The 24,133-nt window shown below is 48.1% G+C and overlaps 1 protein-coding gene across 6 annotated transcripts in view; it reads left to right on the forward strand.

Moving 5' to 3' along the window:
* The window catches only part of LOC119431810 (zinc finger homeobox protein 4), a 314,132-nt gene extending 306,167 nt beyond the window's left edge, over positions 1 to 7,965 (forward strand). For all 6 annotated transcript variants that reach the window (XM_037699276.2, XM_049670602.1, XM_049670604.1 and 3 more), the window contains one exon: positions 297 to 7,965. In XM_037699276.2, the coding sequence (XP_037555204.1) occupies positions 297 to 6,736 (6,440 nt within the window). In that variant the 3' untranslated portion in view covers positions 6,737 to 7,965. The remainder of the gene's footprint in view (positions 1 to 296) is intronic.
* Positions 7,966 to 24,133: the final 16,168 nt, after the last annotated feature.

A 24,133-nucleotide genomic window follows, 5' to 3' on the forward strand; every position in this document is an offset into this window, starting at 1 on the left:
CGGTGGATGATTAGTCTAGTATAGAATAAGTCATAAGCCATCGCTACAAAATCGCGGCCCAGATCGACGCTTGGCGTTGAGCGGGCGTTGCCGGGCAAAGTTTGTTGCGTGGGCGCCGATTGGTCGCTCCGTGCATTTCAGGCTACACTGAGCCCGATGATTATGGTGCTAGACGTAAGAGCCACTAGTGAGGTTCAGCCGTTTGTATCTTTCATGAAATCTTGGTTAGTGCAGGATATTAGTTCAGCTGTTAAAACTTACTTCATGTGTTTCTTTTTTCCTTGATTTCGTTTCAGAGAACAAAGGTACGGAAGCAATGGAAGTGGACCTACCACCCCCAGTTTTGCCTGCGGAAGATAGAGAAGCAGCTAACAAGTCAGGAGGTCCGTCAAGTCCAGGTTCAATGCTAAAGCAAGCCTTACTCGAAAACGCCGCCAAAGCCGAAGCTGCTGCGAGTTCTCATCGCTCCGAGGAAGAGAAAGCCAGCGAGGGACACAAATGCAAATTGTGCAACTTCACTGCCAAGAGCCAGACGCTTCTACACGCGCACGTATCATCTCAGCATTCCTCCCAACATCATGCTCAGCAACAGCCTAAGTCGGTGCAGTGTCCGCTCTGCCAGGAGCAATTCAAAGCATTGAACAAAATTGAGTCACATCTCGTGGAGATACACAACGTAACATCCGAAGGAATGCAACGACTTCTTGCTCTTGTCGACACATCAGTTTGGGCATCAACAGCAACGGCAGTGAAACAGGGCAAGCACCCGACTACAAAGCATAACGCATTACCAACAGCCAATGAGGATTCTGATAGTGCTGATGCTGACTGCCAAGCGACTGATTCGGAAAACAAGGATAAAATGGCGTTTGATGACTGTTTGTCAATTGAAGACCTCACGTGTGGTGCCTGCGGGAAAAGCTTCAGCATTCTGGAGGAGCTGTTCAGTCACCAGACCGAGACAGGCCACTTGGAACTGAAGCAGACTCCTCGAGGTCCTGGCTATCTGTGTTGGAAGAAAGCGTGCAATCAGTATTTCATGACACCGCAAGCAGTGCAGGTCCATTTTAAAGAAATTCACTCACGACGATCACAACAGCAGCAGCTTCAGCATCAACTGGCTGTTTCTGAGCGGCACGTGTACAAGTACAGATGTAATCAATGTAGCTTGGCCTTCAAGACGCTGGAGAAGTTACAGCTCCACTCCCAGTACCATGTCATTCGAGCGGCCACGCAATGCGTGCTGTGCGGTAGAAGCTTCCGCTCTGTCGCTGCGCTCCAGAAACATGTGGAGACGTCGCACATAGATATGACGCCGGAAGAACTGGAGCAGTACAAGACCAGCCTAGTTAACAACCCTTTGCTCACGAGTGGCGGTGGTGCGGTGTTGGACCCGCAGACGACTGAACTACTGAAGAAAGAAAGCAACCGCGAAGAAGACGCACCGCTGGACGAGGAAATGGACACTGATGATGGAGTTCAAGTAAACGAAAACGACGGCAGCGTTGAACCTATGGACACAAGTGTACCAGGTCTTGGCGAAGGAGGTACCTTGAAGGAACAATTCTTTGAAGATTACATTAACAGTCAAGCCATTGCTGAAGACAGCTACAATGATCCTGCTAGAAAGTACAAGTGTCACCGCTGTAAAGTTGCATTCACTCGCCAAAGCTATCTTACAAGTCACAACAAGACATTGCTTCACAGAAAAGGGGAAAAACTAAGCTACCCTATGGAAAAGTATTTGGACCCTAACCGACCCTATAAATGCGACATCTGCAAAGAGTCTTTTACTCAGAAGAACATCCTTTTAGTGCATTATAATTCCGTGTCTCACTTGCACAAGTTGAAGTTGAGTCTGAAGGATGGGAGTAGTCCAGCTCCAACTTTGCTGCCAAGCTCTGCTAACGTTACACCACTAACAGTTGCGCCAAGTAATTGCAGTAACAGCATGACATCTCAGACAGCCAATGCTCCACCTCAGTCACCAACGTTGTCTCAAGTTATGGCACACTCTCCTACCAATAACAACAACAACGACTCAGAGAAGAAGCCATTCAAATGCAACATTTGCAAGGTAGCTTACACTCAAGGCTCCACTTTGGACATCCACATGAGATCTGTACTTCACCAAACCAGAGCATCAAAGCTTCATGAACTCGCCATGACAGGTCAAGTAGATTTAAGCTCGCCTCTTATAGAAAAGCCAGAATCTGGAGTCGCTGCTCAGTCTGATTCACCACAACCCTCCCAACAGAAAAGTTTGTCAGACATGCTGACTGCAAGTAAGCCTCCACAACAAGCGGCAGAACTTCCCCAGAAGAAGCCCGAATTATCGTCACAAAACCTGTCTCACGGGCATTCAGCGCCTTCAACTCCGGTGCCTGCTAGCACATCTACGACACCGACCTCACAGGACCATTCAGAAGGCAGCTGTTTGCACCACGTCATCACGTCGACTGTCTCGCACGTTGGTCAACAGCCAGTGTTACTCTCATCACAAATAACATCTACACAGGGAATGGTGACATGTAACCGCTGCAGTGCAATTTTAATGTCACAGGAAGCGCTCGTTCAACATCAGCAGTTGTATTGTGTCGCAACGTCAGTAGCCCAGTCAACGTCCCCTTTGGTGGTCACGCAGAAACATCAAGTACACAGCCATCATCATCAGCACCATACATCTCAACAAATGATGCCGGAGAATCAGATGAACAACCCTCAGCTTCAGGCTGCTGCCACAGCGACGCAACAGTTACTTCGTTTGAGGTCACCATACCCGCGGTCCAAGCCTCCTATGTACAAACATCTTCTAGAAGGCTTCGGCTTCGACGTTGTAATGCAGTTCAATGAATTTAACCAGAAGCGCATGAGAAGGGACGCCGAAAAGCGGGAGCAAATTCTTCAACAACAGCAACAGCAGCAGCAGCCGAAGGAAGAATCAGACAAACCTACGTCTCCGAAAGTGGAAACTGTACAAGTGAAGAAAGAAGCTGAAGAGGTTGAACCAGAAAAAGAGAACACAATGCCAGAAATCAACCGTTCGGTGTGCAACCTCTGCCAGAAGGAGTTTTCCAGTATCTGGGTGCTGAAGGCTCACAGGGAAGAAGTCCATCACGACATAGTGCCCCTAGACTTCGTGTCCAAGCTTGCAGACGACTTCCGGACGGAGTACGACAAGAAGAATGCGTCGCAGGTTCCCACGGAGGAGGGTATGCTGGACCTTGCAAGCAGCCAGGCCGCAGGCGGCCAGGCCGATGGGGCTTCGCCGGGTGCAGCCGTGGGCGTCTCGACGGTGGGTGTGGGAGGCAACGGTGGCAGCAATGGTGCTGGCGGCGGCTGTAGCGGTAACACCAACAGCAGTGGAAACAATGCTGCAGGCCACTCCCCGCAGCTCCCAACACCTACCTCGGCAACACCACCGGTGTCACTGTCGGTGGCCCCACAAGCGAGCCAGCAGCAGCCAGTGTCCGAAGCGTCCACTGTGACGGCCAACCAGATGGCAGCTCAACTACAATTCAATCAGCTGCTCATGAGCATGGGCTTAGGCATGGGGCTACCGATGGGAATGAACATGCCCTTTGCAGCAGCCATGAACATGCATCCGCCGCTGATTCCTGTGGTCATGCCACCTCATATGGATCCACTCATAACGTCCGCCTTCAACCACCCCATGATGCCAGGAGCCATGGATCCTAGCTTTTTTGCTGCCCAACAAAAGCTGCTCCAGCAACAACATCAGCAAATGGCGCAGGCACAGCAGCAAGCTCAACAGCAAAAGCGGGCCCGTACTCGTATCAGCGATGAACAGCTGCGCATCTTGCGGGCCTACTTCGACATCAACAACTCTCCAACCGAGGAGCAACTGATGGAGATGTCCGAGAAGTCTGGCCTGCCTCTCAAGGTCATCAAGCACTGGTTCCGCAATACCCTCTTCAAGGAGCGCCAGCGTAACAAGGACTCGCCGTACAACTTCAACAACCCTCCGTCTACATACCTTAACCTCGAAGAGTACGAGAAGACGGGTGAGGCCAAGGTGATCCCGCTGTCCGAAAAGAACAACAACGCTGACGACGGCAGCATCTCTACTGTAAAGCCGGTGCCTCCATCCACTGTCAGTAAGGAGGCACCCACATCATCAACGAAGACGACAACACCGTCTGAGGCTCCCCTCAAGAAGGATGCCATCAAAGAGGAGGCGCGCATTGAGGCTGCCTGCACGGATACGCAAGACAGTGTCGCATCTTCTAACGTGACACAAAACGGGGAGGGCGTCCTTTTAACACCCAAGGTGGAGGCCCCTGCTTTGCAACCGCAGCACAACAGCGGTGGCAGCAGCAGCAGCAGCGGCGGCGGCAAGTCCGAGTTCCTGAGCTCCCTGACGTCTCGGCTGTCCGTAGATCCGCCACTAGACATGACGTCTCCGGTGCATCATGGCTTCTTGCTGGGCACGCCGCCGCCACCCCTGCTGGAGCGGTCCTCGAGCACGACGCCTACGCCGATGACGTCGACGCCTTCGGCCGGATCTTCCGGGAAGCGGGCCAACCGGACCAGGTTCACAGACTATCAGATAAAGGTGCTTCAGGAGTTCTTTGAGACGAACGCCTACCCCAAGGACGACGACCTCGAGTACCTATCCAAGCTTTTGAACTTGAGTCCGCGCGTCATCGTCGTCTGGTTCCAGAATGCCCGTCAGAAGGCCCGAAAAGTGTACGAGAACCAGCCGCCTTCAGCACCGGAGGATGACGGCTCGGGGAGGTTTCAGAGGACGCCAGGACTCAACTACCAATGCAAAAAGTGTTTACAAGTGTTTCAGCGTTACTATGAGCTTATCAAGCATCAGAAGACTTCCTGCTTCAAGGACGAAAACCCACTGGCGGTTCAGCTCAAGGCTGCTGCGACTGGCAGTGGGACTGGAACTGGCAGCAGTGGTGGTGGTGGCAGTGGTGACGATCGGAGCATGGTCAGCGCCTCGAACCCTTCATCCCCAAGGACTCCAGAGCCGCCGTGCAAAAGTCCGCAGAACGGCTCTTACCGATGTGACAAGTGTAGTCTGGTGTTTCCGCGGTTTGACCTGTGGCGTGAACATCAAATTGTGCACATAATGAACCCTAATTTGTTCCCGAACTATCCACCAAACTCTTCGTTCGGCATTCTGCAGTACGAGGGACAACAACAGCAGCAGCTTGCTCTTCAGTCGCCGCCGCCGCAGCAGCAGCAGCAGCAGCCGTGGAAGCGTAAGCTAGAAGAAGACCAGCCACAGCAGCTACAGCAGCAAGACAAGGACCTGGCAGGCGACCCACCACGCGACAAGCGACTCCGGACCACTATCTTGCCGGAACAACTTGACTATCTTTACCAAAAGTACCAGATGGAAAGCAACCCGAGCCGCAAGATGCTCGAGAACATTGCGCGTGATGTGGGCCTCAAGAAGCGTGTCGTGCAGGTGTGGTTCCAAAATACGCGGGCGCGGGAACGTAAAGGCCAGTTCAGGGCGCACCAGCAAGTAATCCACAAGCGGTGCCCTTTCTGCCGCGCTCTGTTCAAGGCTAGGTCGGCGCTGGAGTCCCACTTAGCGACTCGGCACGCAGACCTGTACAGCAAGGGCGAGCTCAACATTGACTCGTTCCCAGATGGCGACGCGGACTCCAACCCAGGAACACCGACCAGCAGCGCTTCCGAGGAAAGCAAAGCCATCTCGCCCTCTGCGGGTTCGGATCTGGTCCACAGCACCATGAAGAAGTACTATGAAGACTCTCTCAAGAAGTACCTGGACGAGATGACCGGAGCGCCGACAGACCTCAGTGTCAAGCCCAAGGCGAATAAGGCCGATGTTAGTGGCGGCGAGGCCCCCCTAGACCTGAGCAAGCCGTTCCGCCTGGACTCGGATAGGTCCGGTGACCACTTGTCGGTCAGCGAGAAGAGCATGGACCTGCGGATCGGCGTCTCCGACGACGCGCGCTCCGAGACCCACTCCGAGTCCACAGATAATATGGACGGCGACGATTCGTTCTTCGAGTCCAACCCCACGTCGCCTCTAGGGCTTCACGGTGCAGGGGGGCAGCAACCGTCACGCCCCGTCTCGGGCTCTGGAAAGAGGTTCCGCACCCAGATGACCACCGTCCAGCTGAAGGTGATGAAGTCTATCTTTGCCGACTACAAGACACCCTCCATGGCCGAATGTGAAATGCTGGGCCGAGAAATCGGACTGCCCAAGCGGGTCGTCCAAGTGTGGTTCCAGAACGCCCGCGCCAAAGAGAAAAAGTCCAAGCTTGCCTTCGCCAAGACCTTTGGCCAAGAAATCGAGCCTCCAAAGCCTCCGGAGGAGTGCTCGCTGTGTTCGGTCAAGTACAACCACCAGTTCAGCAACACCTCGATGCAGGACCACCTTTTCTCCAAGCGGCACATTGACGCACTGCGCAACCACATCGACAACATCAAGAAGATGACCGACGACGGCGCTCCTGAACGCTCCGCTGACGCCGACAAGGCACCCAGCCTGGTGCAGCAGCTGCAGATGCTGGGCCAGGGGCTTCCGGCCAGCTTCGCGCTGCCGTCTCCCAAGGAGGACGCCAAGAAGGGCGACGAGCCTAAGAAGGACGACGCACCGCCGCCGCCCGACTCCCTGGCGCCGTACCTTTACGCGGCCGGCCTGCCGGGCTACTACCCGGCCGCGGCCGGCGTGCCCAGCGCCTTCATCCACCCCACCTTGTTCTCAGGTAGGAACAAGCTATGATCCGGCCAACCCCTTCCCCGCTATTTATCCGCATCGTATTTATTCGCCCGCTCGCCGGAGCCCCCCACCAGTTCCTAGAAGCAGTAGAAACCCGGGTCATGGCTCTCTGCCTGTAGATAGACGCCTCCTGGCGCCTCATTCACTGTTTTACGTGACGAACTCTGAGGGACGCTGTCTGTTTAATCGCTGGCGATGAGGAAGAGAATTGTGTGCGTGGCGCTGACAACGATTTTGTCGTTCTTCCTTTGTTACTGTTGTATGTCTTGTGATTCACAACGAGTGCATTTATAATTATTACAAGATGTCTATCTTGGGTTGCGTTTTTGTGTATAAGTGACTTTGCAAGTATAAATATATAAATACTGTTCCTCTGCTTATTGCTACGTTTTTCTTTACTGAACGGCTGTTTTCGTCATTTACGCATATTACGCGGCACATGCATTGTTCGGACTGTCGTGATTATTTTAATATTATTCGTTAAACGCGGCGTTGGTCTGTACAGTATCGTTGATGACCAGGTGAAAATGTCAAACAACTCTCATTTCTTTCCTCTGGTGGTCGTGTGATCCAATGAATCAACAGCCTTGTTGCTATTCATTTTTTTTACTATACTTTTTTTTTTTTTTTGCTATGGTGCTTGTCCGATAAAAGACTAAGTAATGTTGGATATGTACGGTCGTCTCACTAAATTGTGTTCTTTGTTTTAAACAACTTGGTTTCAAAAGGTGACAGAGTAGTGCATTTAAGTACCAAAGTAAGAATGTTCAAGTATGCATTTTGTTTAGTTGTCATCCGTTTACTGCCCCTACTTTTTTTTCTCTTTTTTTTCTTTATTTTTATGTTGTGTTTGGCCTGCCTGTACATGACAGTTCATTTGCCTTGTTCATACATTTACGTTAAATAGAGTGTTCGTTTTTTTTTTTTTTTCTGTTCTCCTTTTGGCATTTGTATGTGTCTGGACACTGTTTAGTATGGACTACTCTCTTCGTGTTATGCTCTAGGAATTGTATACCAAAATCATTCCTTCCCCAAAGATGACTATGCTAGTTTCCCGCCCTGTCCCGTCCCCTTTATTATTTTATGTTTGTGTTGCCGGTAGTGACCTTATTCTGTTTTGTACATATATATAAATAAATAATTATATAGCGCAAGTGCTCCAGGAGTAAAGTGTGTTTCTGTGAAAATTTGCTTGTAAGAAAAGCAAAATAAAGTGTTCTTTTGTTTTTTTTTTACATTACACTTGCCTTTGTTTCGTTAATTCTGTTATTACTGTTTGGTTTTATTATATACTTTCTGTTCTAGTACTTAGCACACTGGACGATTTCGAGCATTGTACATTTGCTCCAAGCTGGAATGCGTTTGACTCAAAATGCACACGTGTAATACGCGAGACCTTTGCACGACACTCAGCTTTCGACCAGATTTCAGTATTAGTAACACTGAATTTAAAAATAAGATGCTGGAAGAAACAGTTCACAACCAAAAGACCGCATATTTAGTCGATATACCTTCGCACGTAGAGCATATACCCTTTGGGGGAAACAAAAACAACGATCACATTAAATGTATTTAGTATGCTGCAACAAAGAAACAGCTGAGAAAACGAGGCGAATTAAATTGTTGCCGAAGATAACCTGAAGTCTGACTGGTTCGCTATTGCAGAGAAGGAACAGTTATTAGATACTCTTGATCGTCACATATATGTTTCAGAAAACGTGCTCGACAGGTAAAGTCACTCACGGGCACCCGGAACTGGACGGACTCAACAGTGGTCCGACAGTTTTCTGAATTCCATGGTGATTTGCGTGATTATATGACCCCACATAGTTCTGCACGCAAACGCTTTGCACGTACAAGCTGATTGTAAACGAGACAGTATTTATAGAAGGTCTGGCTGTCGGCTGCCTCCGGCATCGACATACGTGGCTATCTAGTGAATTGCGCTTGAAATGAACTTGAAGGAAAGTGAGTTCTTCGAGATTAGGTAGAGAGTGTCTCTTTTGATCAAAAAGCTGAGGCCACGGATGCTGTCGTAAGGAACGCAAGTAGCCACGCGTTTCGGCGGTATGAATGCATTTTTAAGACGGAGTTCTCTATAAGCAATATATTACATTTATAACACGTGGTTTCGGTGGTTTTGTATAAGGCATAATTCGCTGCATCAAAGTCCGTTATTACCTGGTTTTGAGTATGCACTCGCTGCAGTTAGCCAATGGTTGCGCAGGGCAATGTCACTGCGCTCTTTCAAAAGAAAGCAGTCATCCAAGACCAAGTTGAACGCGAATGAGAAGCGTTCTAAGAACTACTGCGAGTGCTAATGTCAAGCTAGTGGAGTCATACGGCGTGTGTTCCGTGTAACTTCGTCTAACCTGTGATAAGTTTGTTTTGTAGCGCAGTTAAACTTTGGGTAACAAACCCACAACTTCCGTATGACGCGTGCTAAGTTCTAAGAGTCTAGCTATGGTGGCCCCCTGCTCTCCCTCCGTCCACTTTCATGGGTGTTTGTGTGCACCTACTGTCTTTAGCAGTGGTGAATAATTTTTTATGCACTTAAGTACTTCAGAATTGTCCCCGTAATTCAAGCACATATAGTTGTCACCGTTGATGGCTAAAAAAAAAAAAAACGCAAAAAAAATCCCTGCAGTCCTCGGAAATCGGTTTTCAGCACAGTGCTTCATAACTGACGCAGTGGGTCTCCCCTCATTATTGACCTCGAATTGTCAGTGCATGAAGCATTCGACTAAGAAAATGAAAACGGCGAAGAACGATGCCTACCGATAGTGTCTTAATGCAATTCCTTGCTATGGAACGCCGCTTAGGCTCGTTTTGAATTGTTCGTTGGCTCGTACCTTCGGCATTAGCATGATAAAAATTTTGTCTTTTGAAAAATCCCCAAAGTTCAGCAGTCTTATATATCAGAGAGGCATTTTGATTTAAGCGCTGATGTCCAAGTTCTCCAGAACGTATTGCGCTATCTTGGCAAATGACTACGGTCTACTGCGCCACCCCTCCTCTTCAGTGGTTGGCCATGTTGATGCGCTGCTGAGCTCGAGGTCGCGGGTTCGATGACGGCCGCATTTTGATGGGGGCGCAATAACACTCGTGTATTTAGATTTAGGTGCACGTAAAGAAACAAACCCAGATGGTCTAACCCGAGTCCCCCGCTATGGCGTGCCTCATAATCATATCGTGGTGTCGGCACGTAAAACCCCCGCATCAAGTTTTTAATTTTTACGCTTCACTGGCGTTACAGAACTGGGTGCCGGTGGCCGGCAGCGCACAGCGCCTGCTTGTTAAACAGCGTCGCCCTTAATTCTAACGAACATTTTACGAAATGTTAATGCTATTGCTCTAGGACAAGATGAATGAAAGGTTGCTGACAGTCGCGTGTGGGGCAATCTTTGGTTCCCGTGAATTAATTCAGCCGCTAATATAGAATGTACGAACTTTTCGCGCCGCTTGGGAGAAGTGAGGACCCTGAATCGACAGCTGTAAATGTTGCACAGACGTATACTTATGGCTCAAAAGGCCAGAATACACGTTCCCCGCGAGAAATGTTTAGTGCGATGTGCGAAACGCCATGCGATAAGTATGCTGTGGATGCAGTGCGAGTTGACTATATCGCTGCGAACTTAATTGCGGCTTTCTGTCCACTATGGCAGCGGGAAAGCTCGTGCATATTATTTACGGCCCATCAAGAAAAGCGTAACTGCGATAATTGAAAATTCCGAGGGTTGTGTTATGATCAGTTCTTTCACGCCCTACAAATGTCCACTTCATTTATTATAGCGTACAGTTATAGTGCTGCCTGTTCAACGGCAACAGCGCAAACCGAGCAAAAACGAAGAAACCAAAGTGCGTGGTCTTCGTCATCTCTCTCTTTTTTTTACCCTCTTTTCTCTTGCACTGCTGCCGTCAGCTTTCGGATTAATAAACTGAGTTATTGCCCCAGGGTAAAGGAGTACTTACATCAAACTTTCTTACGTGTCCTTTCATTGCGTTACAAGGTACAACCCGTCTAATCAATGGGGGAAACTTTGGCAAGCCTCGGAGCACCTTAATAATATACTATGATACTTGTATACGAACCAGGGGCCAGATTCACGAAGCCTTTCTTTCGTAAGTTCGACTTGCCATTGGCTAGCCGCCTTCACTAATGATATGTCTGGCATCCGGATTGGCTAAAATTCTTTCTTACGAAACATTCTAGCGTAAGAAGGTTTTGTGAATTCCGGCTCAGTTTCGGTACGCACACGTTTTGACGTCACGATACGTTGGCTCGCTCTCTTGCCGAGATCGCGGCGGCTGCTATACGCGAGCGCAGCCGAAAGAAATGCGCGAAGCGTTCTTTTTTTTTTTTTTTTTTGTGAGCTACGTGCCTAGTTTTATTTTTACCCGACGTCAGCAAATTTTGACGTGTCATGACGTTGCGGTATTGTCAAAGGCGCCCAGATCGCCATTTAAAGACCAAATTTAAATGATAAATTTAGGTGTCTCCGAACCTTCATACTTGCCAAGTATCATCCTCCTTGTGCGAGAAGCGTGTAGCATAGGTTCTACAACTTCGAAAATATATATTGTTTAGGATTTCACGAGCGAATGTCAATTGAATAGTCAAGATGCGAGACACGCTGGCACTAGCGCAAGGCGACTGCGACTTATTCGTTACAAGATAAAAGATTTTGAATAGCGCGAGGACGAGGAAAGAAAAAGAACGAAAGACAGAGCGATAACTTCCAACAACCTTTATTCGTGAAAACAGCAGCTTATATACATTTCAGCGACAGCACGTGACAGCAACTATTCACCTTTCTTTCACGTGAACGTGAAAATTGTTCAGTATCACAACATGCCCAAATTGCTGCGGTTGTCATTCGTTACGCTTGATCTTTGTGTCTATGTGACATTGTTGCCCACAAGCGGTGTCGAGGCGCGACTTGTTGGGGCGATGAAAAAGTTGCTCACCGATGTGTGCCTGAGTGCCACGAGAGCAAGCGGGAGACATGGTACGACGCGGGGTCCGATGCGACATGCTACATGTCTGAAATACGACTGCTTCGATTGCTCGGAACCGCTGGAACATTGTTGAATGCGGTTGTTGGTATATGACAGCTCGTACTCTGCATCGGTGCATCGACGCCAAATCGCATCGCGTGTACGACGCCGCGTCCGATACGACGTGTGCTGCTGCTGAAAGATAGCTTCTCGGCTGTTGTAACCTGTTGGAACACTTTTGGATGTTGCTATTAGGTGAAAGTCGTACGCTGGATCGGACGCCAAATCTCACTTTGTGTATCCTGATTTAAGGCCGGCTTTTTAAATCTAAGCTTTCTTTGCGACCCCTTCCGGGCTTTCCTGACAGTGGCTGCTGGGTGCTGCTGCTGTCTTGCCGGGTCACTCATATTAAAAAGAAAAATTGAATTACGGGCCCGATAGTAGGATTGAACCTCGGTCCCTAAGCAGAGGAGCCCGACGCTCTGACCATTAAGCCACAATCGCACTTTTTTTATTTATTATTATTATTTTTTGTACGTGGAAACAGAACTGAGAATATGATACTACAGAGACGTCATCGATACACACACACACACTCAAAACTCTGGTAAACAAACACATGTGTCCAATAAGAGCAGTCAGTCCTGCGGAAGTTACCGCGCAGCATACGTACACCCTTCTTTCATGAGATGCGGTTTCGCGAAAGAAGAATCTAGTAGATCGCGGGCTTTCGGCATGTCGATAACGTAGTCTAGATCTCCAGAGACTATATAAACCAAGCAACATGTACATCTCATATGGAGGACCACCGGTATTCCTAAACGACAGAAACCTAATTGAGTACGGCGTCATGTCTGTGTCCTATTTAATCGTTCGCTCGAGAATGTCCCCCTCCAAAATTGCAGCGTATCTACAGTTTATAAAACAGTGATCCATGGTTTCGGCACTCGGATACATAGTCGGCAGTTTGTTGACCACGGCACAAAGCAGCCCCCTCGAATTGAGCCATGTTTTAACAGGAAGTCTTTCTGAGTGCAATTTATAGAAAAAGGCCACAATCGCACTATACTTCAATCCTGCCAACGCCAACTGTAGCTATTTGAGATGATCACCGCGTGTGTCACATTGCGTAGCACTGATGCGCGAGAGCGCAAGCGCCCGTGCTATAGGTTCCTTGACGCCCAATACGCAGGAATGAAATGGGCAAATTTATAGCGTTTGAATAACCGCTTCACGAAAGCTTCGCCTCACATAGCTTCCAAGATGTGCGTTGGACCTGTATAATCTTTTTAGATAGGCCAGGCTTCCTGCAGTAAGAAAAAGAAGGCGTTGTGTTCGCTGCGCATGCGGCTACGCGGTATAGCTGTAGTGCGCTTGCAGCTTTCACATGGCAGAAGCGATCTCAGTAATGGTATGGCGGCAACGCTGCGCAAAAACGTTCTATTGTTATTGGTCACGTGCACAATGCACGTGCTTGCGCTCGGTGTTACTACATCCCCTTATTCAGGTTTTAGGCGCCGTAACGGCGTGGGTTTGCGCGCACTACGAGTTACTCTCGTTAAGGTCCGGCGACGTCAACACTGACGAATCGAAAAAAAGATGTTGAAAGCGAACGAGGCATATTTGATAAAATACTCGTTTGGGAGGGAAATACGTTCAGTCTGTGCTTGTTCCATTTTTATTCTCTGCCCCTTTGGGTTCACGCTGTTCACTTTCTTTGAATAATACTGCTACGGCATGGTCCGGGCAAGAAGAAGAGAAAGACGAAAGCTATATAGCTATGGCCTCTCGACGCCATGTCATGTTTTGCGGCAACAAAAACAACAACAATAACATCATTACCTCGCATTTAAATTAACACCATTCACCCTTAACGATATTTTCAGCATGCTAAACCACTCAACTAAGTAAGCATTCTCGCTATAAGGACCGAAGGCGATAAACTCCATGTCAGCCTGACAGGAAGTCGCACGCCCAAAGCCAGAACATCTACTCTCCTGACATACCATGCTCGGAACAGAACTAGACCTTTTTTTTATGCTTCTTCTTTTGAAAGCTTTCGAGAAGTGCACATGGTGCGCCGGTAAAACGTTCCGCGCACACACTTTTTAGGACTTGAACTAAATCGGTGACCTTACTGCACGGAGTGAGGGGCCCTAGTTCATATCTGTAACCTGAGGAAGCCCCGCTTTTATTATTTTTTTTTCCGCAGCAGGATAGTTCATGCAGCGTGGTAGGCGCGTGCTATGCTCGTTGCAGGAAGAGTTCAAAGGTGGCTGCGATTGGGTCCCCGAAACTTGACAGTGCGGCCCAGAGCGTTGTGTTTTTGTTGCTGCGACATAACATCACCCTTCAATCCCGAAGGTGGGTAGGCGATCTGATAGCCTGGAAGCCATGCGAACGCGTCGAGTATCTGCAGAGCTCATCTTCGGCTACAGACGCTTTTTTTTTTTTCTCATTGTGTTTACCGTGCTTGTGTTCCATTATACGCAACTGCATCTAAGGATAACAGTGTGATTCAGCTGAAAGGGTTTAATGAGGTCAACTCTGGAAGTTCACTCACGTTCAGAGGAAACCGGCTCTTTAGTATTCGCGGCCCGTTCTGCGGCAGGGTTAAGGCTTTGAAAACCTTCTAAGTGCTTTCCCGCGCACGTATATCTGTTTGTTTTCTTCACACTGGCTTTACTTCGCTGGGTTCCGCAATTGATGGTCCTCTTGGATCCATTCATCAGTTCTGGTTTCGTGCGCTTTATATGGTTCCTGGATGGCTCAGCGATTAATTGCAAGACTCAGCACGATATGATCGTTCTATTGCGGCTGTTCTGACAATTATACTCCTTGTCGCTCCTTAGAAAGTTTTTATTGATGAATAGTTGCCAACATATTGCGCGTGTAGACAACTCAAACTGTGTCGACCGGTTTAAGGATGAACATCATAGTGTCTTTCATCATTTATTGCTTTTTCGATATTTATGCCCGCATGCTGACATGTAGCATGCGAATGATCATGTTACAGCTCTTAACATGCAAGTGCAACTATTTTGCTTAGTCACGCAGGCTGGGTGCATATTGGTGTCATATTCCAACGATAGTGCTTTAATAATAAATAGAGACCGGAACTTTGTGCAAAATGCCTATTTTTCTCCTCACGTCCTTATTGTGCCTATTTAACTTATAAGCACGAGCTATTATGGGTCCAGAAACACTTTAGTGGCAGGTTAATTGTGCCTATAAATGCCTATATCGATGTAGGTGCCCATATTGGACTTTCAGAGCCGAAAATGCATTTTTCCTTGTTTTGTCTTAGCCTTATTTTGTTTGGAAAACTTCACTGAAAGCATCCGAGTACTACCACAAACACTTTGCCAGTGTAAAGGCCGTTATTAAGAGCTTTGCAGCAGACTAGACATCGCTGTGAGAAGGGCTCAAGGTGCGCTACGCTACGATACACTTTTGGCTTAGCCAAACGATACACAAAATCGCTTAGCGTACTCGTGCACTCACTTTACGTTTTTTAGCCGGTTTCATCGAGAAACTTGAATGCTTGGGCGCAACTGTGACCCGGAATGTTAGACTCATTTTGGACCTTCAGGAAATACTCGCCGCCGTCCCCAATGGACCTGTTGCTGATAGAGTTCGAAACGTTCGAAATGACTCGGACAAAAATCCCCGATTTTCGGTTCTGACAGGCGAACATTCTGCAATACCGAAGGGCATTGTGTGGTTGTATGTTACGAAGTACAAGTATGTGCCGCTAACTTCGTGGAAGTTGAGTGTTCCTTCTCTGCATACAAACGAATACTTAGTGAAAAAAGGTGTGACATGATACCCGGAAATCTTGAGGTGGTGCTTGTTTATCACTGCTTTCAGGACTTTTCTCGTGGTGTCTAGACCCACTAAATTGCAGATAAATCTTGTAACCTACGCAACTTCTCATTTCGTTTTATCGCGAAAATAAAATGAAATTCACCCAACAGGGGTTTAATGGGCACTATTTTGCGCCTATATACGCCTTAATTGACACATTCAATGCCTCTTACAGGCGCCTAAAACAGCATATTGCAGTGCCTAAAAATCCGGTTTCCTGCACAGCTACTGCATATAAGCTACTGCACATGCCTGTGATAACAAAGAAAAAAAAATATGTTTTTATATTAAAGCAGGAGAGGCGATCTACTTCTCTCAGGCCCGTGTGTGGTGCATTTGGTGCTCGTCAAAGAACCCTAGGTGGTCCAAATTACTCCGGAGTCTCCCACTACGGCGTGCCTCATAATCGGATCGTGGTTTTGGTACGTAAAACCCTAGAATTTAATTTTAATAAATATCCCCCAGGTTGGGAAAGAAGACAAGTAAGAAGCTAGCAGCAGGCAGTTTTGTTCCGGTGCGTCATACTTGACATCATTTTCAGAGCTGTGTCTGTTATATACCGGATATATTGGACAAGGAAAGAAAGAAATGTGAGAGAAGGACACTCCTTTGAAGCTATTCCGGAAACTTATAAACGAGCACTACCGCATCGTGCGAACAGGTGCACGCATCCTTTCGGTAATCTTGGGAACGTGCTTGGAAGCTACAAGTACTTGGAAGCTATTCTCACCACGTGGGGCTGCTACTGATTCGTTAGTGCTATTCCACCCGGATTCCTTTAGGTGACGCACGCGGCGGGAACGTCCGCACTAGGCGATGCTTGCATTTCACGTTGTACTCGAGAACTTTAGTATAGCGTACGCAAAGACCTTGCGCAGACTATAATACAGCGGGTCTTAAGGGCGCATGTGCAGACCGCACTGCAGAGCTTTGCGTCGTACGCTCATTACAAACGCATGCCAACTTTTTGGGTTTAGCGTTGCGGACTTCGCGTGGCTTGCGTAGCTAGCGTAATATAGCGTAATGGTGGAGTCGATCCCGCCCGCTTCCCATCCGAATTCCTCCTTGCTGTTTGCTTTTTAGTCGAGACAGCGAGAAGTAAATTGTAAAATCGGATTTCGCAGTCGGATCTGTGTTATAATTATCGTTGGGATAAGTTGTCTGTTTTCACATTGCTAGGCCTTACAAAAGGCACCGCCTTAGCGCAAAAGTACTTTGATTTTTACGTAGGAGATGGCGCCACGGCAGTTAACGTTCGCGATGCAGAACAGTGCTCTAAACGTTTCCTCGAGGACATGCGTGTATATAGTCAGGCTGTAACCGTTTTGCGTGCTTCTGCATAAACGGCTGAAATGCTATACTGAGCACGTTTCTCGCAGTGTGAGGTCGACTGACACGATGAACTAAAAACGCAGTCGTCGTTGAACAAAAGGAGAAATCGGATGGAGGCGAGCGACTATTGGTTTGTGCTTCATCGCACATTTATTAGAAATCGATGACAACTACTCAAACTTTTACGCTTGAACCATTTCCCATTTGTTGCAAAAAGCTATTGGCTCTTCGACGAACAGCTTTCATCTAGTATATTTGTGGCATAAAAATTTTAGAGGCGTGCGAACCATCTAATTAAATTCTGTCATAACTTCGCAGCTAAGTCTGACTACGCTCGAATCTTGTTTATGACGACCAAACTTGATTTTTGTTATCTATACTCATGGTGTATTTAATTTTCTGTTCTTTACTAAGTGTTTAAGATTACGATAATGGAACAATTTTCGAATTTTTTAGAACGAAAGCACCTCGTTTCTGTGGCTATACTATCGGCTTAAGTAACTGTCCGTTGGCAAAAGTCTCCTGAAATTATTGTTAGATTGATTAACGCAAACCGCAGCGAAAAATGAGCTTCAAAGTTTCCAAGAGGACCGTTTGCCCCCTATACCTTTAGACGCTAATATCGCAGTGATGCGGTCCTGTTGAAAGGAAAGAATCAGGTAACGTATATGACGCAGCAGTGTGCTGTATTTGAGAGGAGTAAAATTATTTACAATAATTTGTTTTAAAGAAGCTTTTTTTTTTTAACTTAGCACCAGCCGTGTTGAAGTTTTGCATAAATTACGTCTTCACTGCATGCCAGAATTGCGACAGAATGACACTAAGGACACGCTAACTTCTTTGAATGAATCGAAAATGTTCGAGTACCAAGTATTGGACGGTTGACATGGAACGATCCTTAATCTACCGCGATCGCTAATGCAGTTACTATGGCCTTTTACGTACTCCTGAGCGCGATGTCGTGTCTTCGAATCCAGACACCGGCCGCAGGGTTCCCGTTGGGGTGAAATGCAAAACGTCCATGTACCGAATTTTAGGTGCGCGTTAAAGAACGTGGTCAAGATTAATGAAAATCAATTTTTCACTATATGATTTCACTGGCCCGTCTCGTTAGGACTGGATGAGCATGCACACCAGTCATCTCGAGAAACAAGCGGAGGAGAGTGTTCAAAACCGTTTCGCGTTGAACAACACTGTACCTAAGAAGTTTCTGAGCTAAACACGTTATCATTATTTCTGCATAACCTGTCAGTCTCGGAATTTCCAGCCCTTAGTTGGCTGCAGAATGTGTAAACTTAACAACCACTGACGTTCTCGCGTTGTGCATACAGTACCTCCGTTTCTTTCTTTCCTCTCTTTCTTTCCTTTATTTCCTTATGAGTTTAATAAATTGTGTCAGTTTGGGCTTGTCTATAGGGTCTCGTGTGTGGAGGACATCATAATGAAGGTGGGAGATATCTATTGACTAGGCCTTTAAATATCGCTCCAAGTGGCACAATTGAGGCACTGTGAGGCGACTTAAAAAGCAGTGATAACTTTTCAGTTATTGCGCGGTTGGGTGCTTCGACGCGTAAAAAAATAATGAAGAAATGAATATGTGGATTCAAACCTCCATCCTGCATGAATTTCAGCAGTCTTCTTCTATGACAGCCCGCATGAACTCCCGTACAGAATCTCAGCGCAGGAGTAGCGCTCAGTTGCGTACGTTCAACTTTCCTGCATGCTTTTCATTCGTTTTCCGTGCAGCGTGGCCGTTCCTTTGCGCTTGGCTGAACAGCGCTCCTCCTTCTTTGAGCTCGCGGCTTCGCAGCTTTTATTCTTCAAACGGGCGTTCGTTTATGCTTCTTGTTGTAGGCACTTGGTACGCTTTCGTTCATTTATTTCGTGCTGTCATTCTTCGCTGCATGCCCGTTTGGTATCGTGACGCACTTTCAAGTGTGGATACATGGTCCGGTCCAGAACATACCTTCGATTCCTACTTGAACAACCACGGAAGGAAGCAGCAGGTACCGCTCCTTGTTGGTACTGGCTCCAGTTTTTTTTTTTTTTTTTTTTTACCTAATATAGCATAACAAGGTCACACGGTTGCATCGGCATATTATGATGATTAGAAAACGTGAGCGCTGTGGAGAAAAACTACCTCATCATTGACTGTCGAAATAACCCTTTTTCATAACAGCCGTCAAGGGCGCTTACCCTATAGTGCGAGCAGGAGCGTGTTGAAGAACACAATCTGTTAAAGGCGATACAGCAGGTGTCCGGCTGTGGGCCCTGAGCGCGGCGACGTGGGCGAGTGGCCGAGGAGGCACGCGGGTGACGTGGCCAGCGGCGGGGCCCGCGCGCGGCCTTTGTCTTCCCTCGCGTCCGGGCACGCTCTGCTGAAGCGGCTCGCACGCGTCCCGTGTTGTTGGCTCGCGGGCAGCTGCGCGTAGATAGCTTTTGTTTCCCCTGTCACGTAATACGCCCATTAGTAGGGCCTGGTGCCTCCCCCTCAACAAGTAGTGCGCCTCTGCTGGTCGCGCTTCCCGGCGGCGCGGTGTCCCCTCCCCTATACAGTCCTATGCAGATGCACACACAAAAACAGCCGCGAAGCGCGCATCGGCTCCTTTTGTGAATGGGTCCACCGGTGGCCACTTCCTCGCTCGTACTTCCTCTCTCCGCCAAAGATGCAAACAAAAACGCGGCAGGGGCTGGAATCGTTGTGCATCGTATACCGCGAATGCGCACGTTCCACGGCGCGGGACATTCATCTCGCCGTCGGCTGGTAATTTGCACTTTGACAATGGCCAAGCCACAGACGCGGCGCGATTTCAGTCCTGGCCGCTGCGCTCCTTGGCGCCGTTGTTCGCCGATAGGGCTGCTTGGTTGATCTGGGCGGCAACCGTCTCCTCCAGGACTCCGCGGTCTCGGGTGGGCTGCTCGGCTTCTTTCACGGCAGATTTGCTATCGCGTGTGCGTGACCGGCAGTGCCCGCGGGTCACGCATTCGTCTTCGCCGGTGGACGTCGACGGCTCCCTTCGGCTGCAGCAGTAGTCAACGTAATGCGCAGGCCCGCACCACCTCCAGCGCCCACAATCGATGGCCGCTGGCATGCTGGCTATACCTCGTGGCACCCCCCTCGGTTGAGCTGCCTCACGACATGCTTGACGCCTCGACGCCTGTATGTGTGGCCCGCATAATGACAAGTGCGCCGTGGCCGTGAACGGTGCGAGAGGTCCTCTCAAGGCGCCTCGCGCGCTTGAGCAGCGCCTTGCAAACTCAGGCTTCCGTGCCATTTCTGTTCTGCAAAGTGCACCAAGTATTGCAGTCGTGATTATCAGACGGACTGACAAACAATTTTTATGGCACCCGTTTTTTTTTTGTTTTTTGTTTTTTTTTTTCGTGCAGCGGAAAGCTTACTGGCCTGAGTGTCCAATCATACAGTGGTAACGCGGAAAACGCCGCGGAACGTTTTTTATGAGAATTTTCCGATCTGCATTGAGGATGTAGTCGTGCTAAAGAAACATGCTGGAGACATTGATAGATAAGCGCGATAGCGATTATATGCCGGTATTGGTGGTTAGCAGACGTACTATAAGTGCGGCTCTAGCTGTAAGGAGTTAATATTTTATTTGTCAAGCCGATGTTCCTGCGGTTCGTGTTTGATGAAGCGTTGAATTATCTTTACAATATTCGGTGGTGTCCGAATCTACGCCCCAGCGACGGCTACCTTCAAGTAACGCGAACTGATCTCGAAGGCTATGCTTTAGCGCCAGGCTTTTTTTTTTTTTTTTTTTAGCCAAGCCATGAGGTAAGTGGTAGGGTATGCCATTAGTGCTATTATTTCAGTGCTGACATCCATTCACGGTACAATTCGTCGATGACATTTCGTAACTCACAGAGACCACAGAACTCGCGGTACTACCTCGCAAACTCGCGCGCATACAACAGCCCTCATGTGCGCCGCGATGCATTCACCAGATCTGTCCACTCTGCCGCTCCACTCGTTACCAAGGAGGCAGCGTCGCTCCTTAGCGCGTACTTTTATTTACTTCGTAATACGCATAGAATAAAGCGCAAGAGCTTAATAACACACGAACTGTCATTTTATGCAATAAGTATGCTGCACTTAGTAACAGTCGACTTACGTACAGTAATCCCATACTGCATTCGAAGTAGCAAGACTTCACCGCCAGGCCAAGTCACTTACTGGTTTTTGAGCCTTTCTTTGCCAATTTAAAATTATAATTTCTACATAAATCACAAACAGCAGGCTGAATTCTATCACTATAAATCGTGGTCACTTCATTTCCATCAACGTCTCTCACAACACATTCTGCACCGTTGTCAATCCCTTTAAGACTTGCGACACCTTCAAATGTCTAGGCATGATTCCGCACCGTCCGCCATGATCTGCGTGCTAAAAATATTGCCTATTGTGGAAGCACGCGTTTCACATCACCGTGCGCCCAGATAACGTCATAGCGCTGCTTCCTGCTAGGTGACTGCTTGGTCACACACACTCATGCACTTGTGCTCTTTTGAGCTGCTTAAGAAGGCGGCCCATGTTTATGCACTACACTCGCCGTCCGACAGGTACGGAACAGCCTTTATATTTCTGACACCTGACGCTGAGCAAACAATGCCAGGCCGACGCCTGCACCGCGGCGCTGTTCGGTCTTTTGTCTCGCGCTCCTGCGGACGCGCTGAAACGCGCCCTTTTGAAAGCGCTCGGCACATTCACGCGGCAGCCAGCCGCGCGGGAAGGCCTGGCGATGGGTGAACCAGGGTCATAATAAGCAGGATACCGGCTGGATATTCACCTCTCCTCCCCCTAAAATCAGGAAGAGGGCTCCAATTCATCGCACTCCGCTGCCCGTCAATGCTTGACGCAATCTGCATGATTGCGGGTCACGCATTGATGCGCCAACAGGATATCAGGCGAAGGGGGGCGCCCAAGAACAAGAATCTGGCTGTCCGCCCGTGCTTGCGGCGCGCCGGATCGTGGGCCCCGGAGAAGGGTCGGCGCCTCCGCTGGCGCGCTCGCCTCTGAGTCGCTCTACTTTAGTCGATACTGTGCGGAGTTTACCACCCCCCCTTCATGTGTATACACATAGATGCATTCGCCACAGGGGCCTTCAAGCGGGTATCCGATTTTCGTTATCTCCTAAAGCGGCCGATCTTCCGGCATCACTTCTCGGCAGGTATGTTTGCTCGGTGTTGTTGCCGAGGTTCTTCCAAGGAATATCTGACGGCAGCCTAACGATGGCTCTTGTATCCATGCGACTTGAGCCGCATCGCTCTCTGTACCCGCCCCGGTGGCTCTATGTCTTGCCGCCGAGCACGATGTCGCGGGTTCGATTTCGTGCCGTGGCGGCCGCGTTCCGATAGGGGCCGTTGAATGCAAGAACACCCGTGTGTACCGTGCTTTGGATGCACGTTAAGCAACCTCAGGTGGTAAGAAATATTCTAGCGCTCTCCTCCGCTACGGCGTCTCCTTTGGGGCGTTAAACGCTATATGCGTAAAATAATGAAATCAGCGTCGCTGTTTGAGAACGGCCGCGCCTGAAGAAAATACCGCGTTTCGTTGTGCGCGCTCCCTTCGTCGGCCGATTTTCAATTGTTACCAGAAATAGTCTTATTGATCCACGATACTTATATAAATGAGAATGAGTTTCTGAATAAGAACCGATTTGCAAATATTTCGCACGCCGAAAATCACTGTTCCGAGACAATTGCTCCGGTCAGAGTGAATGTGTGTAAACAGCTCTGCCGACACCGAGCAACAAAATTGAACAAACGAAATAGGAGTTGTTCAAAGCGGACAGGCCAGCTTCCACGTTGATTCAAAACTAAGCAAAGCAGTGTTCCGACTTCCGTCAAAAGGCGGTTCCGAGTTTGTTTATGGATTGACGCTTGCTGTAAGCAATGTTGTTCCCCTTTAGAACTGACCTACGGTTCGGCAAACAGTCTTTCGTGCGCACATTCCGCGATATGTTTATTTTAATATGCTCAAAGTTTTGCTTTAGGAGGCGTTAGTCGTGTCGTTAGTATACCTTTGTTGTTTCAAAGAGTGATCGTAGTGTCTTAGGCGCCATGCAGAACACAAAATGAAGAGGGCGGACAACAGCAATACTCTGAACTGAAAGGCTTTGTAAACTCACACAAATGGCTATAAGCAACCCTCGCCATGCTCATACTTTTATTATTATTATTATTATTATTATTATTATTATTATTATTATTATTATTATTATTATTATTATTATTATTATTATTATTATTATTATTATTATTATTATTATTATTGCATACTGCAGTCCGAAGACCACGCAAGAGGGGCGAAAAGTGAACATAGTGAGCAAAGATGTACAGCTTTCACAATGAAATAAAGCAAAGATTTGCGCACGAATAAAGACCGAGACAAACAAACTTGACTACAATAGTTGGAAACAAGAATTACACAACTCTAGAAAATCCGCCTTATTCGCACGAAAAGCAAGCACAACGCCCATATAGTAAGAGTTGTCAAATTATGGTTATAAGGGTATAGCGTTATCTACCGGGATGTTTACACACAATAACGATATACGTGTTTTTCAAAATCAGGAATTTCACGTTATAGTAAAGCATGTGAAGGGAGTACGAAATTGTCTTCTGCTCGGCCCCTATAAGGCACCACAATGAATGCTGTACCTTGATCGTTTGTATGAAAACGTCTTTATGATGTTTTTTGAAGGGCACGTCCGCCCTGGACTATTCGTCCTCCGCCGGAGGGGAATGGGAAGTGGGGTGTACGACTATCCCAATTTCAGTCCTTAAAATAGTGAACTGTAATGATCCTGTAATAGTTGTAATCAATGACCTCACTGTACTTTTAAAAGCTTTCGCGACTGCAGTTTCCTAGATATCTGCCATATATTGCCTCCTCCTTCCTCTGACCCACTGCGCTCGTTTGTTTGAAGGATGAAAAAAATTGCAGGTAGAGGTTAAGACAGGTAACACTAACATTTCACTTTTTTTACCAACGCTCTCACTTGATTCATTTCTTTCATTGATTGAAGATTACACACAGTTACGACGGGATCCGATGTCAAATGTGCACCGGCCATTTGCTGTATCTCGTGGGAAGTGCTAGGTTTGCACTCGCTCACAGTAAATGATCGTGGCTTGTACAGTATAGATACGCAATCGTACGGCTGCAGTAGTCGTGCGAGGCTACCG

Source organism: Dermacentor silvarum, chromosome 1 (genome assembly GCF_013339745.2).
Source record: "Dermacentor silvarum isolate Dsil-2018 chromosome 1, BIME_Dsil_1.4, whole genome shotgun sequence".
In the NCBI taxonomy this organism is placed as follows: Eukaryota; Metazoa; Arthropoda; class Arachnida; order Ixodida; family Ixodidae; genus Dermacentor; species Dermacentor silvarum.